Below are 23897 nucleotides of genomic sequence, written 5' to 3'. Positions count from 1 at the left end.
ATGAGAGAGAAAATCAATGGCAAAAACCAGAAATACAATAGGGAACATCAATGAAATCACAAACTGGCTATTTGAGAAGATCAAAAATATTTGTAAACCTTTAGCCAGAGCGATAAGGGTGGGGAGACTCAATTCACTAATATCAGGAATAACACAGAACTACAGGTTTCACAAATGTTAAAAGGATAAATGACTTGAAAGATACAAACTACCAAAGCTCGCTCCAGACAAAATAGATCATCTGAGCAGCCTATATATATTAAAGAAATTGATTGTGTAGCTAAAAACTTTCCCCCAAAAACCCCAAAACTTCCAGGCCCACGTGGCCTTATTGATGAATTCCATCACACATTTTTAGGAAGAAATAATACCAATTCGACACAAACTCTTTGAGAAAACTGAAGACAGAGAATACTTCCCAACCCATTCTCTGAGGCCAATATTACTCTGATAATAAGACCTCACGAACACAGATGCAAAAATTCTCGGCAACCTTTTGGCAACAACGTATAATCCCACAATACATAAGGTAATCCAACCTCATGAACAAGTGGGCTTTATCTCAGGAGTGTAAGACTCAACATACATCCCTGATTTTAAAAATTTCAGCAAACTAGTAACAGAAAGGGACAGGAACATCCATCTATGAAAAACCTTCAGTTAACATCATACCGACTTTCTCCTAAAACTGGGAACAGGCATCTGTTCTGACCACTTCAATTGTACTGGAGGTTCAAGCCAGTGCAAAAAGGATAGAAAAAGAAAAAAAACAAGGCATGGGTAGCCGTTGGGAAGGAAGCAGTAAAACTGTCTTTATTCACAGATCACATAAATTATTTATGCGGAAAATCCCCAGGAATCTACAGAAAGCTACTAGAACTAATAAATGAGCCTAGCAAGTTAGGCAGGACACAACCATGCTAGTCACACAAAAAATTTAGACCTTCAAATTTTTAAAATATACAATGCACAATAGCATCAAACATATCAAATACTTAGGGCTGTGAGGGCCTGTTTACCAAAAACTACAAAACAGTGAGAGAAAATACAGATCTGAATCAATGGCGAAATAGGCCTTTCTCATGGGCCAGAAAGCTCAGTACTACCAAGATGTCAACTCTCCACAAACTGATCTCCGGATTCAAGGTAATCTCAGTCAAAATTCCAACAGGGCTTTCTGGTAGTAAATGGCAAGCTAATTCTACAATTCATCTAGAAATGCCAAAGATCTAGAATAGCCAAATCCACTTGGAGAAAGAATAACAAAATTGGAAAATGTACACTCCCTGACTGAAAGACTTCAGAGAACACAAACACTAAGTCGAGACCAAGGTTGGGCAAAGATTTCCCAGACAGCACACAGAAAACACTAAACATACAAAAATTGGTGCACTCGGACTCTATCAAAATTCAGAACGTCTACTCATCAAGACACCATTAAGAAAATCGAAAAGGCAAATCACAGGTTGGGAAAAATATTTGTAGTACGAATATCTGACAAATGCCTTGTAAGCAGATCACACAAGGAAACCTCCACGAATCAATAACGAAGAGACAACCCCAAATAAAAAGAGCAAAATTTTATCTCTTCATAAAAGAGATACGGATGGTCACTATACACATGCAAAGACACTCAACATTGGTCATCACAGAAATGCAAATTATAACTGCAATCAGATACCACACGCCAACTAGAGCAGCTGAACTTTTGAAAACTAGCAACAATAAGTGTCTCTGAGTACGTGGAAACAACCCAAATGCCGATCAGCAGAATGGTTGAACACACTGTGTTACATTCATACAATAAAATGCCACTCAACAATAAAAAAGAAGGAACTACTGATACACTCGTCAACACGGATGGATTTCAAAAACATGTTCAGTGAAACAAGTCAAATAAAAAAATACCTCTTGCACACTTCCATTTTTATGAGGTTTAAAGACAGTAAAATTCATCTATGGGGATAGAAATCAGAAAAGGGGTTGCCAGGGGTCCGGGGCAGCAGCAAGGGAGGAAGAGGACGGAATGGAAAAGGACACAAGAGAACTTTCTAGGGTAACGACAGTGCGTTATTCTTGACTGGGGTATAATGGACACGTTTGCCAAAACTCACCAAACTGTACATTCAAGATCTGTTCAGCTTACTGTAGGTAATAACCATATCTCAAAAAAAAAAAAAAATCAGGTTTTTAAAACTAGGCAAATAGCCCTTAAATATACGGCAAATTGCTCAACCTTAGTCATTAAAGAAATGCAAATTCACTCTGCCACAATTCCATTTTCACCTACTGTATTTGCAAAACTTCCAAATGTTCCACAATACAGTCTGTTGGCAAGGCCGTAGGAGAAATAGTCTTGTTCGTGCATTTCCAGGGTGAGTGCAACACAGAAGAGCTATGGAGGGCAACATCAAGCAAGACTATATGCACTTAATTTGTGGCTCAGTAATCTACCATTTTACTCTGAAGATACATACCTCCACAAATACAAAACCACATATGCATAAAGTCATTGAGACATTATTTGAAATAGCAAAAGATTGGAAAGACTCTCCAAATATCTCATCATTGGGAGATGATACATACAAACAATGGTTCTCCATGAATTGATAATGATTTTTTAAGATATATTCAGTGGAGAAAAGTCAAGGTGCCAAAATTTGTACACATCCTGCTACATCTTGGGTATACAAGAAGGGAGGTAAGACTCTACATACCAATTTATTTACTTCTGGGAAAAGAAACACAGAAGATAGGAGCTGATGAATTAAGAATGGTTACCTACAGGTGGTGAGTGGAGACAATTTGAAGGTGCTTAAAGGGATGGGAACAAGACTATGTAAATGCTATAGAGTTTGAAAATAAAGTTAAGTCGAAATAAAGGGAGGGAGGGAGGGAGGGAGGGAGGGGGCTAGATGGAGCCTGAAGCAAGCCTAAAAGTTCCAGCATCGCACTTCAGTGTTAACTAGCAGATTACCCACTGCTCACACACAGCTCCTTGGGTTCTTACTCGTGAAACTTTTGAGGAGACCGGCCTTATCTGGAGGAACCGAGTCTTACAGAGGAATTCTAATTCGTGGACTACAAGCCCCATCTGATTTAGAATGATTTATGGCAGGATAATTTGTAGGTTGATCAAGATTTAAAAACTACCCAGGTTTGGGGTGCCTGGGTGGCTCAGTCCCACTCTTGGTTTCGGCTCAGGTCATAATCTCACAGATCGTTGAGTTCGAGCCCTGCTTTGGGCTCTGCGCTGATGGTGTGGAGCCTGCTCGAGATTCCGCCCGCCCCTGCCCCTCCCCCTACTCAAGCTGTCTCAAAATAAATAAATAAACCTAAAGACAAAAAGCTACCCAGGTTTTGTAGACACGTGTATTGCCCAATCTTTGGCACTTCCTAGTTTTTCCTTTTTACTGAAATTTCTGATGCATCAGAATTGCATATCTTTTTGAACTTCCCCCCTCCCACCAATTATGTTCAGTACCTTAACCCAGAAAATCTTGTTGATCATAGAGTTGAGTACTGACTTCCATTTATTAGACACAGAATCCTTTCCATGTGCACACATCTCAAAATTTGCATCCGAATACATTTAATGAAAGATAATGACATTTAGATCACATATATCAAGTTTTCTAAAGACAACATTCTCTGCTACTTTTCACTCTGCCAAATGTATTATTCCACACAACGTGGAGCGCTAAAGAATGCTTAGCTACAATTAACTACATACGCCTACAAAATCAGTGTTTGCTTCCTCCTCCTTTCTCTCCCCTTACACTCAACAGGTGTTGTATTTGCACATTTGGGGGAGTACGTGTGGTTCAGGTTATTACCTTGTGCCAACCATACCTTTAATCTGAGGTTGGCACACTTGAAAATCATGTGTTGGATATGTTAAATCAGATTCTCACCTAAAATAGACTGGTAAGTGGTAGACCGTGTATAGAAAAAATGCCTACTCATCATTATACCGAAAATATTCTGTTTATACATTTTCTTGTCACAGTTTCCTGAAGTGCCATTATTTGACTTTAGGATGGAACCACTCAGTAGACATCACTAAGACTTAACGGGACCGTCCCTTTCCTCTATCATTTCCATTTCCTAAAATCCATTGCTTGTATCTTCCTGATAACGTGTCGTCTTTTGCAGCCACCACTGTGGGCCCTAGTGCAGCATAAATCCATGCTTCCTTTCTAAGAGTGCAAAAATCTAGGAGTAGGACGTTGGGAAGACTACTCCCAAATGCTTCTTCTGAAGACCGGCTTAAACACTAGGCCATACATCCCAGCTTGCCAGGGGAGCCCAATTTATGGCTACCGCCCTGTCCCAAGAATTAGCAGTTGTGCCCCTTTTTGATCTCAAAAGCATTCTGGTTTGGACTACAAAAGAAATGGTTGGCCCGATTACAGGTTACCACATTTAAAGACATCTTTCTCTTGTTAAATACTCAAAATGAAAAGTCTCTTTCAAGTATGACTACAGAGTAAGCGCTCAGCGATTCCTAGTTCTCTGCAGTGGGAGGTAGAATAAATAGCGAGCACTTCTCTGGAGTCGGATCACTACCACAGTTGGAACACTTAATGACCACAAACCTTGGGGAAAGTTATGGGAGCTCTCAGTTTACTTATCTGTAAGATGGGGATACAAGAGTACCTAACTCAGAGGGTCACCGTGAGGACTAAAAAGAATACACAAGTAGTCGGTAAATGATAGGCATCTGTAGGCCACGCTAAAAAATTACCCTCCTTGGGGTCCCTGGGTGGTTCAGTCGGGTAAGCACCTGACTCTTGATTTCAGCTCAGGTCAGGATCTCCCAGTTCGTGAGCTCGAGCCCCGTGTCGGAGGCTGCCTGGGATTCTTTCTCCTTCCCCCTGCCCCTCCCTCGCTGTCTCGAAATAAACATTGAAAAAAAAAATTAAACCAAATACCATCCTTATTTCCCCGTTCAACTAAAAAAGTAGGTCTTCCTTTCAAAAACAAAACACTACACGGGTTGCTTCACGATATATATGTACAACGCTATGACTGTGCAAAGCACTCCAGGACAATGAGACAAAATATGTAAAATCGGTGATCTGTTTGCTGTTCACCAGAGACCAATATAATCTCAAACTGAGGGCTCCTGGAAAGACCAAACGGACAAGTCCATCAACCTCCAAATTCAATACCTTCTTCCATCCACGGCAATTTAGGTGCTTGCTCCACTGAGGGTGCTCTGGCAAGTGTCGCCAACCATCTTGTGCCGACCCGGAAAAAATCCCTTTCACTCTCATCTTTGCAGTATGGTGTGGTTATTTTTCAAAAGCTCGTTTGTCTACCACCGCTCGGGCGGTTTAGCTTTCTCCTCCTTTGCAATCCCCTATTCTCTCATACGCTGACATTCCTTGGCGGGTATCTGGTCTACCTCTCCTCACCAGTTCCTGGGTAATCTTCTCTCTTCTGGTTCTGAGCACCACCTCAATGAACAGCAGATACACGGTTCCAGTCCAGGCCTCTCCTAATTCCAACTACTTAGATACCCTACAAGTAGTTCATGATCTTCTGCCTCTAGAACCACCCTTCGGTGATTTCCTATTTACTTTTGGTCTTCCCCATCTGTGCTCTTATTCCCAACCTTACAACATCCCAAGTTCAAATCCAAATCCTCTCTTCCTTGGATTTCTCTGCTTTGGAGATCTCCCTCCGGCTGCAATGTACAGGATTAGAGGGAGTGTGTTAAAGCAGGTAGGAAGACGACAGCAAATCCAGTGCTGTTTTTTTGTTTAAATCTCATGGACGGTCCCGTATTAACTACAGGGCAAAGTGTCAACACCTCTCATGGCAGAGGCAGCTTTCCAACATCTCGGAGCTTTCCTGCCCTTTCCAGTTGTCTGTTAGCACTCCTCCCACTCCTTAGCCAAAGTTCCCAAACCCTCTTGGCTCAGGAGGGTGTGAGGATGTAAACCCCACTGAAATGTAGGCCCCAATATTACTCACCCTTCTTGTCACCTGTTCTAGGGTTTGCCTGATAGATTACATGCGTCTCCCATATAGATGTGTGTGTGGAGGGCAGAGGACGGGGATTACATCTTAGGTTTGCTTTTTAGGAGATGCTAAGTGAGTAATACTAAATGAAAATATACACGACAATAAAGATTTAACGACTAGGTTCTGAGAAGCAGACACTTCATTTAAGTTAAATCCATAGCATCATGCGATCTTACATTTCAGTTGAAAATGTGAAGGTTCTGTTAATTTACTACTTTTAAAACCTGAGCTTTTATTTCCAAGTGAAGAAGCCAATTTTTAATTGATTTAACATATAAATAGGTAAAGCAAGTTGAACTGCTCTACCGATGGTGTACGATTTCCTATTTAACTGGTGACAGTGAGAGAATATGATTCAGTTCCCACTATCTGGGTCAACATCGGCTTCTTTGTACATTTTGTAGTTAGCTTCTTTCTCTAAACAATGTGTGTGCATTACGATGCAAACATTTCATTATTAAGGCATCTGGATACAGTGTGCTTTTAACGGGATTTACCTATACACAGAGCAGTAACAAGAAAAAAAATTCCTCTATTTCTTCTGAAATATGAAAAATATAAATTATAATAAGGGATATTCAATTGATGAAAAGAAAGCAGTTTACACAAGACTTTGTCTATGTAGTTTATACTTCAGAGTAACGATACATTTGATTTCTCTCTCCTATGCTCTTACCCATTGAAAGACTAAGGACTAAGCTGGGCAAGTGTTATTTTTGACATAGAACTTCCACGTGTGTATCGATGAAACAGCACTAAAGTATTCCTAAATGTCAGACAACGTATATTCATCTCGGCAATAAAGTATCTTGATAAAACCAGAGAAAATAAGACACCGTGTCAGCAAGATAAACTAGAACTGTTTAAGTAGCATTTAGGGCATAGCTTTAGCATTCTTAGAACCTTTGCTTCTGGGTAGTGGCTTGCAACTTTTATTTACAGAAATGTCTGCCTTGAGTTACTTCAAAAATATTAGTGGTTACACATCCTAAGCAGCACTTAGACAAGCACTCTTGCTCCTTAACTAAAATAGATTTGTAATTATTTCCTTCTGAAATTATAAATAAGAGATGATTGCTGCTAGTAGATATTCAATATTTACTAAATTAACTAATTAAATAAAATATCTCCATGCTTTCAAGCCTTCGAACTGTTTCCAGGAGGACAACGTACTCCAAAACTATCTGAACAAGAATACTTGATTAATGCAATCAGCACGGCATTTCCCCAGATAGGATTATAAATTCTCTTTAGTCATAAATAGAACTTCATTTATAGCATTCTCTATGCTTCTTCACCAAAGCTTCCCGGAAAAATCTGATAAAAAGAGAGTATGTGCCAAATGCAAGGTGCCATTGTCACAAAACAAAATCCTATTGTTGTCCATTAGAAGGGACCTGTTGATGGTAATATAGCTGGCTATATTTTTACCAGTGATGTGGATTTGTAGACTCTCCCCCCACCACCCCCAATCACGTCATGCAAGCAGGAAAGCATGAAATTTAAAACTGCCTAACATTAAAAAATAAGTCTCTTTCAATTTATTTGCATTCTAAAATAGAGCCCTTATCTGAACCTTTTTTCCATATAAAACTCTGCTTAGTGATGTACAAGATTTATCAAGCCCACGTCACATTCCCTTTAAAATCTGAAGTTCAATCACTATTTGTTTTCTACTATTATACTATGTTTTGGCCACAAGTGTTTATTGGTCTGTCATTGCAGTAATTTGCAACTTCACAATAAACCAGTCTGACATTTTGGGTCTTGAAGATACATACCATATATATTTCTTTAAAAATAATCATACTTTTGTAAGCAATACTTTACAGTAGACACCTCAAAAATCTACCATAGATGTGAAACTTAAAACGAGAAAAATTTAAGTTCTAAATCTTTATACATATATATCCAGATTTCTATATATATTATATATACATACAGAAGTATATATAAAATATATATAATCAGATTTGAAAAATGAACAAAAACTGGGCACTGTACATAAAGTCTTTTTAAAACTCAAACAATAGAAAACTCTTTAAACATTAAACAATTTTAATAAAAGTTTCTGTACAATGCTAAGCAGTTTTATTTACACATAGAAAATGTAATAGGAGTAGTGTTTGAAATTACAGAACTCCTTAAAATTTCAATGGCAGGTAAATCTGGAAAAAATAACAGCATTCCATTCACAAATATTTTCAAGCAATAAATATGTATTTATAAATAGTGTAAATTTACATCAAGATTAGAAACAAAAATCACAAATCTGAAGTTTATTCCTTAGTCTATGTGCAATCCATTATCTTTGTGACTTGGCTGTTAATTTTTTAAACATTTTTATTTAGGAACCAAAAGTGTAATAACCGTCATGGTTTCAAAACAAGACAGAAAAAACATAAAAGCAGTAAAAAAGTTCCTTACCTAACTTTTCACATTAAAAAAAAGTTGACCAAAGAAAGACTTAAAATTGCTAACTACCTTACAAAGAAATGACCAGCTAGGCTAGTTGTTTTTTTTTTTTTTTCCAAGGAAAATTCTGAAGGGGAAAAGATAGATGAAAACCAATTCGTCAGCCCAGAAATAGAGAAATATAAAAGAGGTCGTTTTCAAGTCAGTAGTCTGTATGATTTTGCCAGTTTTGTCAGATATATACAAAACATGGAATTTATTATTCTTTTTTCTCTGAAGTACAGCTGATCAGCTTCAGGAGAGTCCCGGAGTAGGAGCAGTGCTCTCCCCTGTCCAGTTGGGTGACACTCCGCACTGGGAAGGTTGCATAGACACAGTTTTCAGCCAGCAGCCTTACGAGATAGCTACAAAAACCAGTGGTGCAGAACTGAGTTACTTCCTGAATAGCAGAAAAGGTCTCATTTAACGTCCATGGAACACTATCAAGATGAGGAGGATGGTAATGGAGGAGCCTGCAAATAAAAGGGACGTTACTTTGGTATTCGCACTGTTAACGGTGTTCCCTAGCTCAAGGCTACAGGCACAGTCGGCCTCTGAAGGTAGGCGAAGTAAGGGTTCTGAAGAAAGTTCAAGGGCCTGCTACACAATGTCAAGGAATAACTTCCCTTACCTTTCTCCCACCTGGGCAATGTTCCTAAGGGTCTGAGACCACTGCTCTACTCAGCGCACCCACCTTTTTCTGTACTTCGCCAATCAGTCAAAACCTCTTAGGATAAGTTATTAGGATGCCCGTATTTTAGACTGCTTCCAAACAAACAAAACAAAAAAGGCTTGTGGAAAATGATTTCACGGATTATAATTTCATCAGTGGCTCACTTCAGAACCTATCTCAACGAGATCATATATTTTGCTGAACATAATTCCAGAGCATTGTCTTCTTCTTCAAGCGATCTTGAAGACCATGTAAGTGAAAACGGGAGCTACATTTCAGTAATTCAGTTTCTGATCACATATGTAAGAGAAAAGTACTGGAGGAAGTCAACAATTCGTAAATTATATCTGCGTTTCTATTCATGAAACTATTGATACGCTAGAGTAAAAAGCTTCCCCCTAAGCATCTGCTGGTTAACATTAAAAACCGTGTAAAACTTGTAAGTATACTTGAATTTCATAAGGTTATGTAACGTACCAGGAAGTTAAGCTCCATCAAATATTCCCGGGAGGTTAATAGTTCTGGTAACGACAAAACTTTAAATAAATATAATTAGCTGTAAAAGCTGAAGTCTATTTAAGACCACACTTACGGATTCATTTTGTGGACACTAATAACCTATGTACACATTTTATCAACTGAAATCGAATGACACAAAGGCTATGACAGTGTTCTAAAAGCACAGAAAGATTTTTAAATGTCATTATTGTGACATTATTCAGCCTTGGACTCACCCAGGAAGAAAAGTGAAAATGAAATATGCCAAGTTCATAGGAATAAATACTTGGAAGGAATGATATGACTGTTTCCTCATGCAGTATCCAACAAGCGAAAGGAAAATTTAAATATTCCATTACCTCCTACTTTTCAGGTGGCAGAACAAACACTGCCGCTTCCCTATCCAGCTAAGTATGTACTCACATGTTCATTTCACTTACTAATGTAAATTGGTCATAGACTTGCATCAGGTCCTCCATTTTATACTGTTCTAGCACCACAAAATTTTCCAGGTTTCCGCTGGTTTTTCGTGCACAATCTTGGCAATGCACTATGTAGGTCTTTCGAGAATTGCTCTCATTAGTGACGAAGAGCAGATCAAAAACCTCCACCTATTTTTATGCAAGAGAAAAAGCATTCAGTGGAGATCATGGTATTTATTCATTGTACTGTTTTGGTATAACCACAGAATTCTGCTTTACGTGGAATTGTGGACAGTGATCTCTGGTTAAGAGTAGGTACTAAGGGGCGCCTGGGTGGCTCAGTCGGTTAAGCACCCAACTTCGGCTCAGGTCATGATCTCGCGGTCCGTGGGTTGGAGCCCCGCATTGGGCTCTGTGCTGACAGCTCAGAGCCTGAGCCTGCTTTGGATTCTCTGTCTCTCTCTCTCTCTGCCCTTCCCCTGCTCGCACTCTCTTTCTCTCTCAAAAGTAAATAAACATTAAATAAAAAAAAGAATAGGTACTAAGACAAACATGGTCATGTCTGAGAATCTTTAAGAGAGCCAGGTATATTCTGTACCAAACCCAAAGACATGGGTGGCACAGCACATGTAGGAGGACGATCTCAGAGAATGACACACTCGTTACAACCACTGGCAAAAGCCTAGTTCAAAGGCTGATCAAGGTCAGCCTATTTTTGTTTTGAATCCAAAACACTGGCATACAACCAGAAGAAAGTGATTGTTATTTTCCATTTACTTGTCGGTACTCATCACGGAGTACTGTCTTCTCCCACAGACTGAGCTCCTCAGATGAAGACTATGCTTTACTCACTTTTGTACTCCCAGAACACACCACAGTGCTCACACAAACCTCAAACCCTACGTGGTGAATAAATATAGTCTGATTTTACAGATGAGGAAACTGAAGAGGTCAGTGATGGTGAGCATTCAGTTATAAGCCTCATGTGAGGGAACAGGAATACAAGCAAAAAGTGTGCTCATGAGTACCGGATTATTTTAGAAATAATAACCTCTACCTTTTACAGAAAGACTGATGAATTGCTAAGGTTCAGGGGGGATAAGAAAGAACAGTTAGGGATAGGAGTCATTCTCAAATTCTGAAAAGCTTATGCACTTTTTTTTTTTTTTGAGGCATAACACACCTATCTGATCTCCCAAAGACTTTTGAGAGAGAGCATGAGCGAGCGAGTGGGAGAGAAGTAGAGGGAGGGGAAGATTGAGACTCTTAAGCAGGCTCCACGCCCAGTGCACAGCCTGATGTGGGGCTCGAACTCATGACTCTGAGATCAGGACCTGAGCCGAAATCAAGAGCCGGATGCTTAACTGAGCCACCCGGGTGCCCATGATCTCCCAAAGATTTAACTTTGGCCAGTTATACAACATCAGAATAGCTGATGGATTCAACCATTTCAAATAAACGTCAGTGTCAGAATACAGAATTTCAAGGTCTGAAATGGATCACTAATATCCTTGGCTTTGGCAAATCCTTGAATTTATACAATCAAATTCAATGAATTTATTCAATGAGAATACTCTCATGACCTCATGTCTTCTTTGAACAGTGTGTTCACTAAAATCTCAGTATTCACCCACCATTTTACCATTACTATCAATGAACAACAACGTGAACCTCATGATCCGAACTAGAAAATATGTGAGCATTCTTCAACCTGTCCCTTACTTCTGCCATTTGATGAGTTGTCTTGTGGATTTTACTCTCTAAATATTTTTGAATTCCTCTCCTTCTTTAATATGCGCACTACAATCTAGGGAAGGCCTTAGGATAACAACTCTTAATTAAGACCCCTGTAACATAGCTTCCTATCTCCATTCTCTCCAATCACATTTCTCTTTGAAACACATACCCACCGTTGCTGATGCTCAGCAAAGCTTCCTACCACCTAGACTTGTAAGTAGAATTTGCATTGCCTGTGTGCCAGCCACACTGGACGACTTAACCCTTTTCTGAATAAGCCATTCCATTTCCCAAGTCGTGCCTCATAATAACATTCACTCTACCTCTACTTCTCACCATTTTTTAGCCCACCGAAGTCACACTCACTCATCCTTGAAGGATGGACTCAAACTTTAATACTTTTGTGAACTCTTACACCGATACCAGGAGGGAAAATTAGGTCACCCTCCCCCTCAGTGTTATCGTAAGTCAGTAAGACCAACCTCACATTCACCACAGGCTCATGTACAATCAGTTGTTTATAATTGGTCTTCTCCGAGTAGAATGTAAGCTCCTTCGGAACAGGTATCACATTAATATCGGTTTCTGCTTCTCTTGCCAGCCTTGGCCACAGGAGATTGACCAATGTCTTATGAATTACCCTAGAGCAAACAGTGATCTGCCCGGAGCTGTACCAAGCTACATCCACTTTCCTGTCTTCTGCATACATCTGGATTATTCCCAGTTTAAAATCTCAAGACTAAACTTCTTGATGATCATCATTTGTTAAAATATCCCTCAGACAGAGGACACTGTAGATTACTTTTAGAATTCATTGTTACTGAAACAGTATGTCCTGAGATTCAATTTTAATAAAATAGCTAAGTAACAAGAAAATAACAAGCCTGAACACAATGTCAATTGCAGGAAGCTGCAGGACAGAAGAGCATAAACACATTTCAAATAAAAGTAACTAAAGAGAATCCAAAAAAGTAGGGAGGTAAGAGGCTTTATAAAATAACAAGATTGAACACAATGTCAAATTCAGTAAGCTGCAGGACATATGGGTATACGTACATTTTAAAGAAAAGTCACTGGAGAGAAACCGAAAGTAGAGAAGTAAGAGGCTTTACAAAACAACTGTGGATAACAACGGTTACTTACCTCACAAATGCTACAGTAATGCGCAGGCTCTTCTTTTGTCCGCCCATGCCATATAATCTCTTTTCCTGCAGCAATGAGAGCTTCCCTCAATGTCTGACATTGCTTCAGAGTTCTCAGAAGACAATACCTATTATGGGGGAAAAATTATTTATGACCAGCAACAGAAGACTGGATGTTTTTAGCATAAGAGATGAACTACCAGAAATATAGAAATGCCAAGAGACCAGGTTGTAGTATCTGTGACTTTATCTTTTGTCAATTTCTCAGACAGTGTCTTAATTAAAAAAAAAAATACGGCCAACGCTCAGCAAGTCTGATGACAATATTAGATCATTTAAAGATGAAAATGGATATCTGAATATCAAAATATAGTGACCTTAATATAAAAAACAAAAACAAAAACAAAACAAAACAAAAAACAAAAACAACCCTGACTCCTTGCTTAAATAGAAGTTGCTAGTTTTGGCTCTTATTTGGGCAAGTCAATTAACCTCTTTGGGAGTCAATGTCCTCACCCTTGACCTAAGGGGTATAAATTCCAGATATGAACTGCTATGATTCTATTAAGGCAGGAAGACACATTATTTCTATCACTACTACCTGGACACTCGTAAACAGCATCGTCTGCGTAACTGCTTCTGAAACTTCTGAGTCTATACACAGAAAACCATTTATAGATTTAGGCACTACACGATACAAAATTGGTTTCTCTACAGTGCTAAAGAAGAAAAAAAGACATTACTTGATTTTAACTTGAGGATAATATAGTGGAATCTTTCATTTACACTACCATGAGTGAACTCTTCTTGTAGTAACTTATAACTTTTCTACACTCATGATACTAACGATACAGTGAATCCTCAATTTGTGCTGGTTTCCCTACAGTTTGCTGTCATTACTTGGAATTGTCTGCTAAATTCTCTTAACTCTCCTGTGAATTACTGGCTCAGGTTCTCCATTTGAAAGAGGCTGGACTAGAAGATCTCTAAGGTACTTTTCAGCTCTCAAATTCAGAGATAATGAAAATGCCCTAAAGAAAAGGAAATGGGTTTAGCAACTGAGTACTGTTTGAAAGCAAAGTTCCTGCCTATTTTATTCACTGCCTAGGACAGTGCCTGGCATATAGTAGGTGCTCAATAAACATGATTACTTAAGTGAAATTTAAAGTATCATAATAGCATATTTAATTTCTCTTAATTTACATTTCCTTTCTATTTCCTAAGTTACAAGGTCATAGCATTGTTACTCATCAGAACCCATGTAAATTCAAACCAAGGTAAAAAAGATGACTAAAAATATGTGTTAATTTATTTAACAAATACACAACAACAGCAGCTTTACAGTTGTAAGGCAGATCCTTTCAGTTTCACATTCAAAGAATTTCACTCTTAGTTTGGCTCCGGCAATTGTTGTGTTTAACTTACGTAGAAACCAAGTAACGCTTTAGATTCTGGTTGCAGGTCAAAGGTAGGGCAGCTGTGTGTGGAAGGGGCGGCAAAGAGGTGTCAGGGGAGGTAGCAAGTAAAAAGTCAGATCAGGGCAAAAAGAGAGGGCATGTAATTCTAGACTGTGCCACCAGCTCTTAAACAGTACCTGCTCCTCCCTTTTTAACCTCTCCGTGTCACATACAATTCGCCCCTGATGCCACTGAGCTTCCTGAACAAGTTTTCCAAGCAGGGCCTCAAAATAAGGTCTCTTTCACAGGAAAGTAATGCCTAAAACTTTGCCGACACCTTTAGAAGATTTGCAGACTCCGCTACGCTCTTGTGTGAGAGAACAAACAAAAGTAATAATACAATAAAGGACATAAATAGTAAAACGTAAGAAACAGGAAGCATGGTATTAGGGACTTGAGACATGTTATGCCACGTAACCCTGTGCAAGAGGCACATCTCCATCTTACGAATGAGCAAACTAGGGTTCAGAGAAGCAAAATTTGTGTGATGTCATAAAGCTTATTTTGAAATGGTTTGTAAAAACAAAACCTCCAGCCTCGGCTATCTCACGCTGTACTTTCTTCTCGCTGGTCTCTCTTCCTGTCTTTCTACCTGCCTGCTCCCCCCCTCTACTCTTTTGAAGATGAGATTCTTAAAAGCTCAGCAAATTTAAGTTTTTGTTTTTCAAACACACAGCCTGGCTTCTGTGGAGTACTACTCCACTCTACTCAGCGAATGAACTTTAACCTCCAATGCTACAGACCACTTTGGTAGACTACAGTTTATAATTTATGGCTCATCGGGTAGTTTCACCCAGAAAAAGGCGATTAGTATGTATTTTTTCCTGCAAACAATGAAGGGTTAGAGCTAGGGTTATTAGGAGTAAATACTAAGCCATGAGTATTCTGCTTCTGGAATCACAGCTCCAGAATTTTTATTTTGGGAGACTAGAAAACCGTCAATTCAACTAATGCGATCTGACAACGAATCACCAAATTGTGGCTTCCCCCCCTTGTCCTTAGGTCTTTTCCTTCAAAGTTTTTGTTTCTTCCCATTTTCAAAAGGTAGCAGTTGAAACAGAAGGAGAACTGAGAGAAACAGAGGCTCTTCTGGAGTCCACAGCAATGAGCAGGTCCTAGAGAAAGGATGTGATTCAACTGAAGGGTAGGGAAAAATCCATAGAAAATAAAAACATTTGGGGAAAGGATTCCTAGAAAGATCGAATTTTCAAGACTTAACAGTCACCTGTTCTGCTTTGGTTAATCACAGACTCTGATTTCATATGAAGACAACATTTGAGTGTATCGAAGAGCTAAAAAGTAAGAATCAAACAAAATCACTGCTGTCGTTTCCTCTTCACTTCCCTTTTGATGAGTTTTAATAAATTTATCTTACAGCAATGAAGAATGCAACTTGTTAAAAGTGAAATACATCACTAGCAAAAAGTGTAAAAATGTAGAAGACAGAAGATGCTGTTTTTAACGGATGCATTTTAGGAACAGGGTCAGAAATGGTTTCAGGAGCTAGAGAAGCAGGGAATTCTTTGACTTTTAAGATCAGTCTGGTGTCAGGACCCAAGCCCTGTTTTTAGCTGTCTGGATGAAAGACTACACAAAAAGGCAGGGGATATTAAAGACAGCTCTAGCCTGGAAGAAAACCACAAGGAAGAGGCTGAGTGAGGGCTTGTTGTATTTGAGGTTACACAGTAGAATCTAATCCACCCCAAAAAGCCATCTACAAAGATAGACCCACAAGAGGGATGAACTTTTAGAGAACCATGTTACAAAGGGCCTAGAAATACAAATATACTTGAAATACCAGAATAAGAAAACTCAAGACAAATGTAAGGACAAACGGTAACGTACAATATAATCATAATCAACACACTGGGCAAAAGATAAATAGACAAAAGTCTGCCACGAAGGCTAGAAGGAAGGAGAGGCTCATCTTCAGTTAAGGGGGGATGGGAAATCACAGCAGTTTCCATAAAGAAGTTGTCAATTTAAATGTGAGCAAGGAGAGGTGGGAGGAAAGGATCTTCTAGGCAGAGGGAATGCCATGAACAAAGCTAGTATGGGGATTATTTAGGGAACAAATAACTGTTCTTACAAGATTTTAATCTTGGGATGGGATTTCTGGGGACAGGAAAATAAAGGAACAAAGCCATAGTGACGTTACGTAACGTTGAAGTTAAGACGACACTGGGAACTCCTCAGACATTCTGGGGGCAACCTGACCAAGTTTCCAAGGTAAGTTCCCAAATATCAGATGAAACATGGATGGGTTAACTTGGCGTGACACTTTCTAAATCTTTACGGTAACAATCTTAGCCACTAAGAAGTAGGTGGTGCACAAAATTAAAGTACACCAAGAGGTGCCTCGCCTTGACCAATCTTCCTGAAAAGAGCCACGCAAACTGAGCCAACATGTGAGCCTTTGAAACATACCTGCCACCTGTGACTCCAGGGGAACATTCCTCTAGGACAACAGTGAGTGTCTGAATGTCAGGAAGACATGGAACAGTTTCATTTGAACCAACCACATGGCGGAAAATCAAGGTCTCAGTCAATGATAAAATGGGTATCTTAAGAATTTTAAACTCTTGAATGGAAAATCAAGCATGAAAGCAAATGTTAACCATGAGGATGCAGAGTTTTAGAGTTTTTGGATTTTGTTTATTCAGTGTTCTCACAAAGCAACCGTAATGCTTTACACGATGGGTGCTTTAGAAGACCCAGCCCCAGGACAAGGACACCAGGATCTACAGGCACAATGGACTGGTCTTCATGGCTAGCCCCTCTTATCCAATTATCAGGCCAACTGGCGATTACCAAAGAGTTGGACTACACCTCATTTATCCATTTAAAAATGGGAATCAAAGGGAAAAGGGAGCTAATACTGAACAGTTTGCTGTAACGTGTACTCAAAACCTCTGTGCAAACGAAAGGGGGAAACAAAAATACTGTTAGTTTTAAGCGATCTCATCTAGTCTAGGATGTTAGGGACTTGCCTGATCAGAGGATTCATCTAGGCCACTGTGAAAGAGATTCCCAGGGTTCTTCCCATACAGCTCTGAATTTACTTGTTAAGAACAGAGACTAGAGACCTAGTTAGTAAGACTCTCAGATGATTTTTATGATCAGGCAAGTAAGAACCAGTGCAAACCTCTTACTTCTTAAGCGGTGAGATGGGAAACAATGTCTAAAACTTGTAGCATTATTTTTCAACAGGCCTTGGTATGATACCAACTTCACAAATTACATGTTTACCATAAGACCATAGACAGAAAACTGCAGAGCAGATAAGAGAACATTCTAGAGCTACACTGCCTGGGTTCAAATCCCAGCTCCACACATACTTCTTATCCTCCATGCCTCAGTTTCCTTCCTGCAAAAAGATGACACCTAACTTACAGTGCTATTGTGACAATTACATATGTTAGATAAAGTGCTTACATTAGTGCCTGGCAGTTAGTGATATTTAAATTTGACATGTCAAATTCTTAAACCGTGTTGAAATGATTGTATCATGAATAAACCGAAGTTATTTAATTTGAAAAAACGGTGCAATGAATGCCAACCGAAAGTGCAATAATTATACCAAAAAGAACACAAAACAGATTATATACAAGTATTTGGTCGAGATCCCATTAGGTCAGAATTTCTCAATCTGGGCATTACTGTCATTTTGGGCTGGATAATTCTTTGCTGTGAGGGGCTGTCCTGTGCACTGTAGGATGTTTAGCAGTATCCCTAGCTTCTACCCACAAAATACCCGTAGTACCCGTCCCATTCGAATCAGGACATTGCCCTCATGTTCCCTGAGGAAGGGGGCAGGGGGGAGGCAAAACTACCCACATTTGAGAACCACTGCACTGGGTCCATGAATATTACCTGAAAACCGGAAGGTGATGGGGGTTTCTATCACTGATATTAATAACTGTAACTACAGCTACCATTTGCTGGGCGCTTACTCTGTGCTAAGACCCACATAATACTTGTGGACGTTATATTAGAAAGACAAAATTCTTATTCCCATTGTTCAGAAAAGGAAACAAAGACCAGTAGGGTTTGGTAATTTGCCCATTCCCCCCACCGCCAATAAATGGAGAAGCTGAGATTTGAAGGCAGGTTGGACTCCAAACAACTACACAGAGCTGCCCTGCCTGGAATATTTCCCTGAAGTATTAAATAGCACAGAATCTAAGACTTTGGAAAATGACACAGGAAAGGCAAATAACGAACATATAATGATCACATATACACAAAAGGCTCAGAGAAAGCACATAAAGCATTAATATTGTGCATATAAAATGGTACGTTTGAAAACAGAAATATAAAAACAGTGCTTTGTAAGTGGTCAAAAGAATGACAGAATGATATGGCAAGAACTTAAGTTTGTGGGGGTGGTTTTTAATGGACTTGGTACTATTGAAATTTTAGAAAATTTATTTTCAAGTATTGGCTTATAAGTTATTCGCATTTTTAGAAGGTATAATCACCTAGCAGATTACGGGGAGGTTGACAAGAGACTGTATGTTGGGAAAATTAGCCTTCTACTCCTTTGCACACTGCCTGATATGCTCCTCCCAAATCTAAGACTTCCTAATATTGAACTTTTCAGAGGAATACGGGGTATCTGGCATTCTGTTTTTGACATCTGAAAATGTACTAAACTACTTATCATCACAGCGGTTTCAGGGGAACTAACTAGTAGGAGGTGGCGAAACCAGAGTTTCCAATGTGTCAGAAACATGCTATCATTACATTAACCTGCTAACAGCCTAACATGATTGCAGCAATTTAAGCTGTATTTGTTGGAATTGGCCTTCTCTACTGAGATTAAACCATTCAACTGCATCTGAGAGAATCTACTACTCTGAAAGCCTGTTCATCTACAGGGAAATCTCATCAGTACCGGCTCCAGAGCTCACTTGCTACGCTATCATTTGATTCCTTTTCAAAGGTCCTGTTAAAAGGAATACTTCAATGCTAAAACATAATGAATATACGAGCCTTATGAAAGTGACGTTAAAAAGAGCCTTAGCACTATGCAGGGGGAAAATGCAGGCCACGGCAATGTATCTCAAATATCTGAAAAATGGGAATTATGAATTTTCAAAGAACGTTTCTCTTAGCTCCCAGTCAACCAGTTTTAAAATTAAAACCAAAGGGTAAAAACTGTATATTCTGATGAAGATGGATAAACAGCAGCAATAATCTCCCCACCTTCGATTTTAGGTGTTAAAGTACCTATTTAGTAAAACCTCATTCATGCAAGACCCACCAAGGAGACCACCTATGACATAGTTTTACACTGGAGTGGGAAAGGGGTTTACTAAAAGTAAATGCTGTCAATAGTTCTCAAAAATGTACAACCCAAATAAAATTATGAGAAAGCAAATTCACAACATGGAACTCTGTGTAACACAAAAGTCTGTCCTCTTCAAAAAAATCACATAAAAAGACTTGTAGATTTAAAAGAGACCGAAGACACAATGTCTGCATACTGAATTTAGTGTCAGCATAGGGGCTGGTGGGGTGGGCAGATTTAAGAGCTACAAAAAGACATTTTTGGGTAGTTGGGAGAATATCGAATGTAGACTAGTAGCTAATTACTATTGAATTTCACATCTTAAATATGTTGAACAGTACTGTGGTTACACGAGAATATCCTTATTCTTAAAAGATGCAGATGGAAGCATTTGGGGTCATATCATAACATCTGCAAATTACTTTTTCGTGTGGCTCAGCCAAAAAACTCTGTGCCATGCGTGTGTATACAGAGACTGCTAAGTGAATGTAGCAAAAACTTATCTGATGACTCCAGATGAGGTTAGATCAGGTATTCACTGTACTCTTCTTTCAACTTGTTTGGCAGATTTTAAAAATTACAAAATAAAAAGTTGGAGGAAAAAGCAGAAACCAGTTCGGGAGCGGGGGTGCGCAGCAATGCGTTGTAAGCAAATATGATGTATTTTACGGAAGAACAAGATATCACACTGGAAAGCTCGTCACAGTTCCATGAATTAAAGGAAACGATCGGCAAGCGGCCTCAGGTTTACAGTCTTTCTCATTTCTTTGTGTGGGCACTGTTCTACTTTAAAAATAGCTAATGGTTCAGAAAATTTAACTTGTACCCCTTAGGAGGGAGTCCCCGTCAGCTGGCTGAAAGCCATAAATGTGTACCTCAAACTCCTTCTCGAAGCAGTAGAGCCCTCTAGCCATCTGGTGACCTGACAGAGACTCCCACTAAAACATCATGCGAGGAACTGACGTTCTGCATGTCTAAAGCCCACCAAGCTGGTAATCCCAACCCACACCTAACTAGGTTCCTCTCTTCTTCCTTGACCCCTAGCTTCATCAACTGCACGAAAGTCCCGCTGCCAGGCCCAAGGCAACGCCCCGGGAGCACCGGCCTCCACACTCAGTCCGTCACCAAGTGTCATCTAGTTTACCCTCAAACCTTGGTCTCTCCTCTTGTCTGAACTGCAGCGACTATTCTCATTTATTCCTCTAAATCTTCTGTGCTCCATTTTATGTTTCATCTTGCCGCCAACTGATCTGATACGCAAATATGATCATCATTCAAAAGATTTTAGCAGCCGTTGCCAACGTGAAGTCTACCTGAAATTTTTCGCAACAAAAGTTTAAATCCATAGTCTTCAGCTGATGTGAATGAAGAAGTAGCGCTCAGACCCGAAAAGACATTTAAAAGTTTGGTCTCAAGAAGGAGAAACTAAGTTTGCTTATGATGTATGAGGTATGTGGAAAGAAGTTTACGTTCATTTAAACAGTTGAAGGAAATCAAAAGAGAGAGTTCCATACTGAGCCTCCACTGCCATTTTTCTAAGGAGTTAGGCTGTTAACTTTAGGAGTCAAGTTCACTGCATTGTGAAATGAAAGAAGTAATCAAGATAATGAACAGTCTTTTGACCATGCCAACAACGTAGGAGGTATTTGGGAGAATGTGAAGCAGAGTATGAAGATTAGAGTATTTTAGTTAAACAGCTAGGATGTAGAAATTGAAAGAGATTGCTACATGACTTACTCAGATAAAGTACTTTATGGAATTGGAGGACTCTAAAGGACCCAACTGGAACTTGGAAAGTGCAAAGAAAAAAAAAAAACAACACCAAGAATAACGCTGACTTGTTTGTTTTTTTTTTTTAATTTTTTTTTTTTTTTAACGTTTTTATTTATTTTTGGGACAGAGAGAGACAGAGCATGAACGGGGGAGGGGCAGAGAGAGAGGGAGACACAGGATCGGAAACAGGCTCGAGGCTCCGAGCCATCAGCCCAGAGCCTGACGCGGGGCTCGAACTCACGGACCGCGAGATCGTGACCTGGCTGAAGTCGGACGCTTAACCGACTGCGCCACCCAGGCGCCCCAACGCTGACTTGTTTAAGCAACTACAGGTAATTCATTCTCAAAATGATATCAAGGAATTAGCAGGTGACAACAGGAGATAGCACCATTCTCCCATTATTAAATCCCTTGGTGCAAACACACTTTCAACCTCTTATACTACTGCCAATTTTTCATAAATTTTACGTAAACTCATTTGCTCTCAAAACTTGACCTGAGGCTATAAAATAGTTTTCACTTAGCTCATCAGAGTGACCGTAAGATTTACTGCAGAAATACTAATGTGTTTGGTTTCAGGATAACGTCACAGACCCTACTCTGGAAGGACAAAATAGATCACATGCGCCTTGTATTACTGTTCTAAACCCAAGGAATTCTGAATACTGAGCTACATTTGGCCGAAGGGGTTTAGGATAAAGGACCATGGAGCTGCAGTCCTGCTACTTTTGTGGGGCCCTTCCTAAATGTACCCCTCTCTCAGAAGTGCCTTGCTCTGTGCTCCCTAATTTTTTTAAGCAGTATCTTCACAAGCAAAGATCACGTATTTGGACATATTGACTATTTCCCCATTTATTATGAGCGGCCTGAGAAGTCATCAAATCCCTTTCTCCCCGAGCACGATACCACAGCACCAACTCAGTTCACGACAAATATCAAACAAATATGAAGGCACGAAAACAACTGGGTAGAGCTCAACGGGTGAGGAAATGTGAAGGCACAAGGTAAATTGTGCTCACATTCTTTTTGATTACAACTTAGCTATGAAGACCTAGAACAGAAAAGTCACAGTGTCGATTCACAGTATTTAAGAACTAAAAACAATAATTCAGGGAGGAAGTTAAGCTCCAATCCACTTCTTACATGGAGCAGATACTTTTTTTCTTTTATTTTTTATTTATTTATTTTTTTATTATTTATTTATTTATTTATTTATTTATTTATTACTTTTTTTCTTTTAAAACAGCCTACAAGTCACACGTTCAATGTGTACGGAATGGATCGTTTACCAGAAGAGAATTCAAACAAGGAGAAGAAAGGGGGGAGGTGTAAACATTGCGGTTCAGATTAGAGGCTTCAAAATATGAAAGAGAGTAGTAAAAATAAAATGGAAAATTCAAGCACTCATCGGACGGCATCGGTGGGAACAAGAGCTGACAAAGTCAGTGGGGGTCGGATCTGAGGTACAAAAGGGGATTTTAAAATTTTTTTTTTTTTCAACTTTTATTTTTTATTTTTGGGACAGAGAGAGACAGAGCATGAGCAGGGGAGGGGCAGAGAGAGGGAGACACAGAATCGGAAACAGGCTCCAGGCTCTGAGCCATCAGCCCAGAGCCTGATGCGGGGCTCAAACTCCCGGACCGAGAGATCGTGACCTGGCTGAAGTCGGACGCTTAACCGACTGCGCCACCCAGGCGCCCCTAAAAGGGGATTTTAAAGAAAGAATGAGCTCGTGTGTGTGCCTCTGCATGCTCGGAGCAGTTGGTCACTGGGGAGCGCAGCAAGAGAAGTGACTGGGGCATATCAAAGGTAGAAAAGGCCAAGTGCTATGGATGGTGGAGTAAACAGGAGATGAAGAAAACGACTCCAGGCAGAGGAAAGGAATGCCAAGAGAGAACCATTCCTTAAGAACTGGTACAGCTCACAGGCCAGGACAAACCGATACCAGGCTTGAGGACCAAAGCAATGATGTGGGTACAGTTTTACAGCAACGACGAGCCTGTGGAAAAAGACCCCCTCTATTTCTGTAACAATATATTCCCCATGCTCTCCTCTGGCCTTTAGTTCGTTCACCTATCCGCTTTTCTTAAATGAAAGTATTCCTCTAAGCTGTGTCCCCAGCTCCTCCCCTTTTCTTTCTCTCAAGGCAAAACCAAACGGCTAGATAGAAGACTCCCCAGTCTGCCAGCTTTAACTTTGCTCTCTGGAGTTCCGCATTTCCTACAGCTTCCGCTAAACAGCTCTATGCAACTATTTTACCGGCTCCTCAAACTTGCCACCGCCCCCAAATGAAGTCCCGTGCCACAGATACATACAAGTGGCTTTTACGCAAGACAGCTATGGGCTTAAATCTTGGCTCTAACCAACTGGGTGACCGTGGGATGCTGAGAGGTATAACTGAGATACAGTCTGGGA

General features: G+C 39.8%; 1 protein-coding gene across 6 annotated transcripts in view; it reads right to left on the bottom strand.

Moving 5' to 3' along the window:
* Positions 1–8073: 8073 nt before the first annotated feature.
* Positions 8074–23897, bottom strand: part of KDM6A (lysine demethylase 6A) — a 207660-nt gene continuing 191836 nt past the window's right edge. For 5 of the 6 annotated variants that reach the window (XM_047845055.1, XM_047845052.1, XM_047845053.1 and 2 more), the window contains 3 exons: positions 12961–13087; positions 10099–10269; positions 8074–8960 (listed from right to left, as the gene is read on the bottom strand). In XM_047845055.1, coding sequence (XP_047701011.1) covers positions 8931–8960; positions 10099–10269; positions 12961–13087 — 328 coding nt within the window. In that variant the 3' untranslated portion in view covers positions 8074–8930. Of the gene's footprint in view, positions 8961–10098; positions 10270–12960; positions 13088–20170; positions 20185–23897 lie in introns of those variants that run through there. The other variant, XM_047845058.1, reaches the window with a different exon arrangement.

This window comes from Prionailurus viverrinus, chromosome X (genome assembly GCF_022837055.1).
Source record: "Prionailurus viverrinus isolate Anna chromosome X, UM_Priviv_1.0, whole genome shotgun sequence".
Lineage (NCBI taxonomy): Eukaryota > Metazoa > Chordata > Mammalia > Carnivora > Felidae > Prionailurus > Prionailurus viverrinus.
Note: the sequence above shows the minus strand (reverse complement) of the source record. Positions and strands in the feature narration are given on the sequence as shown.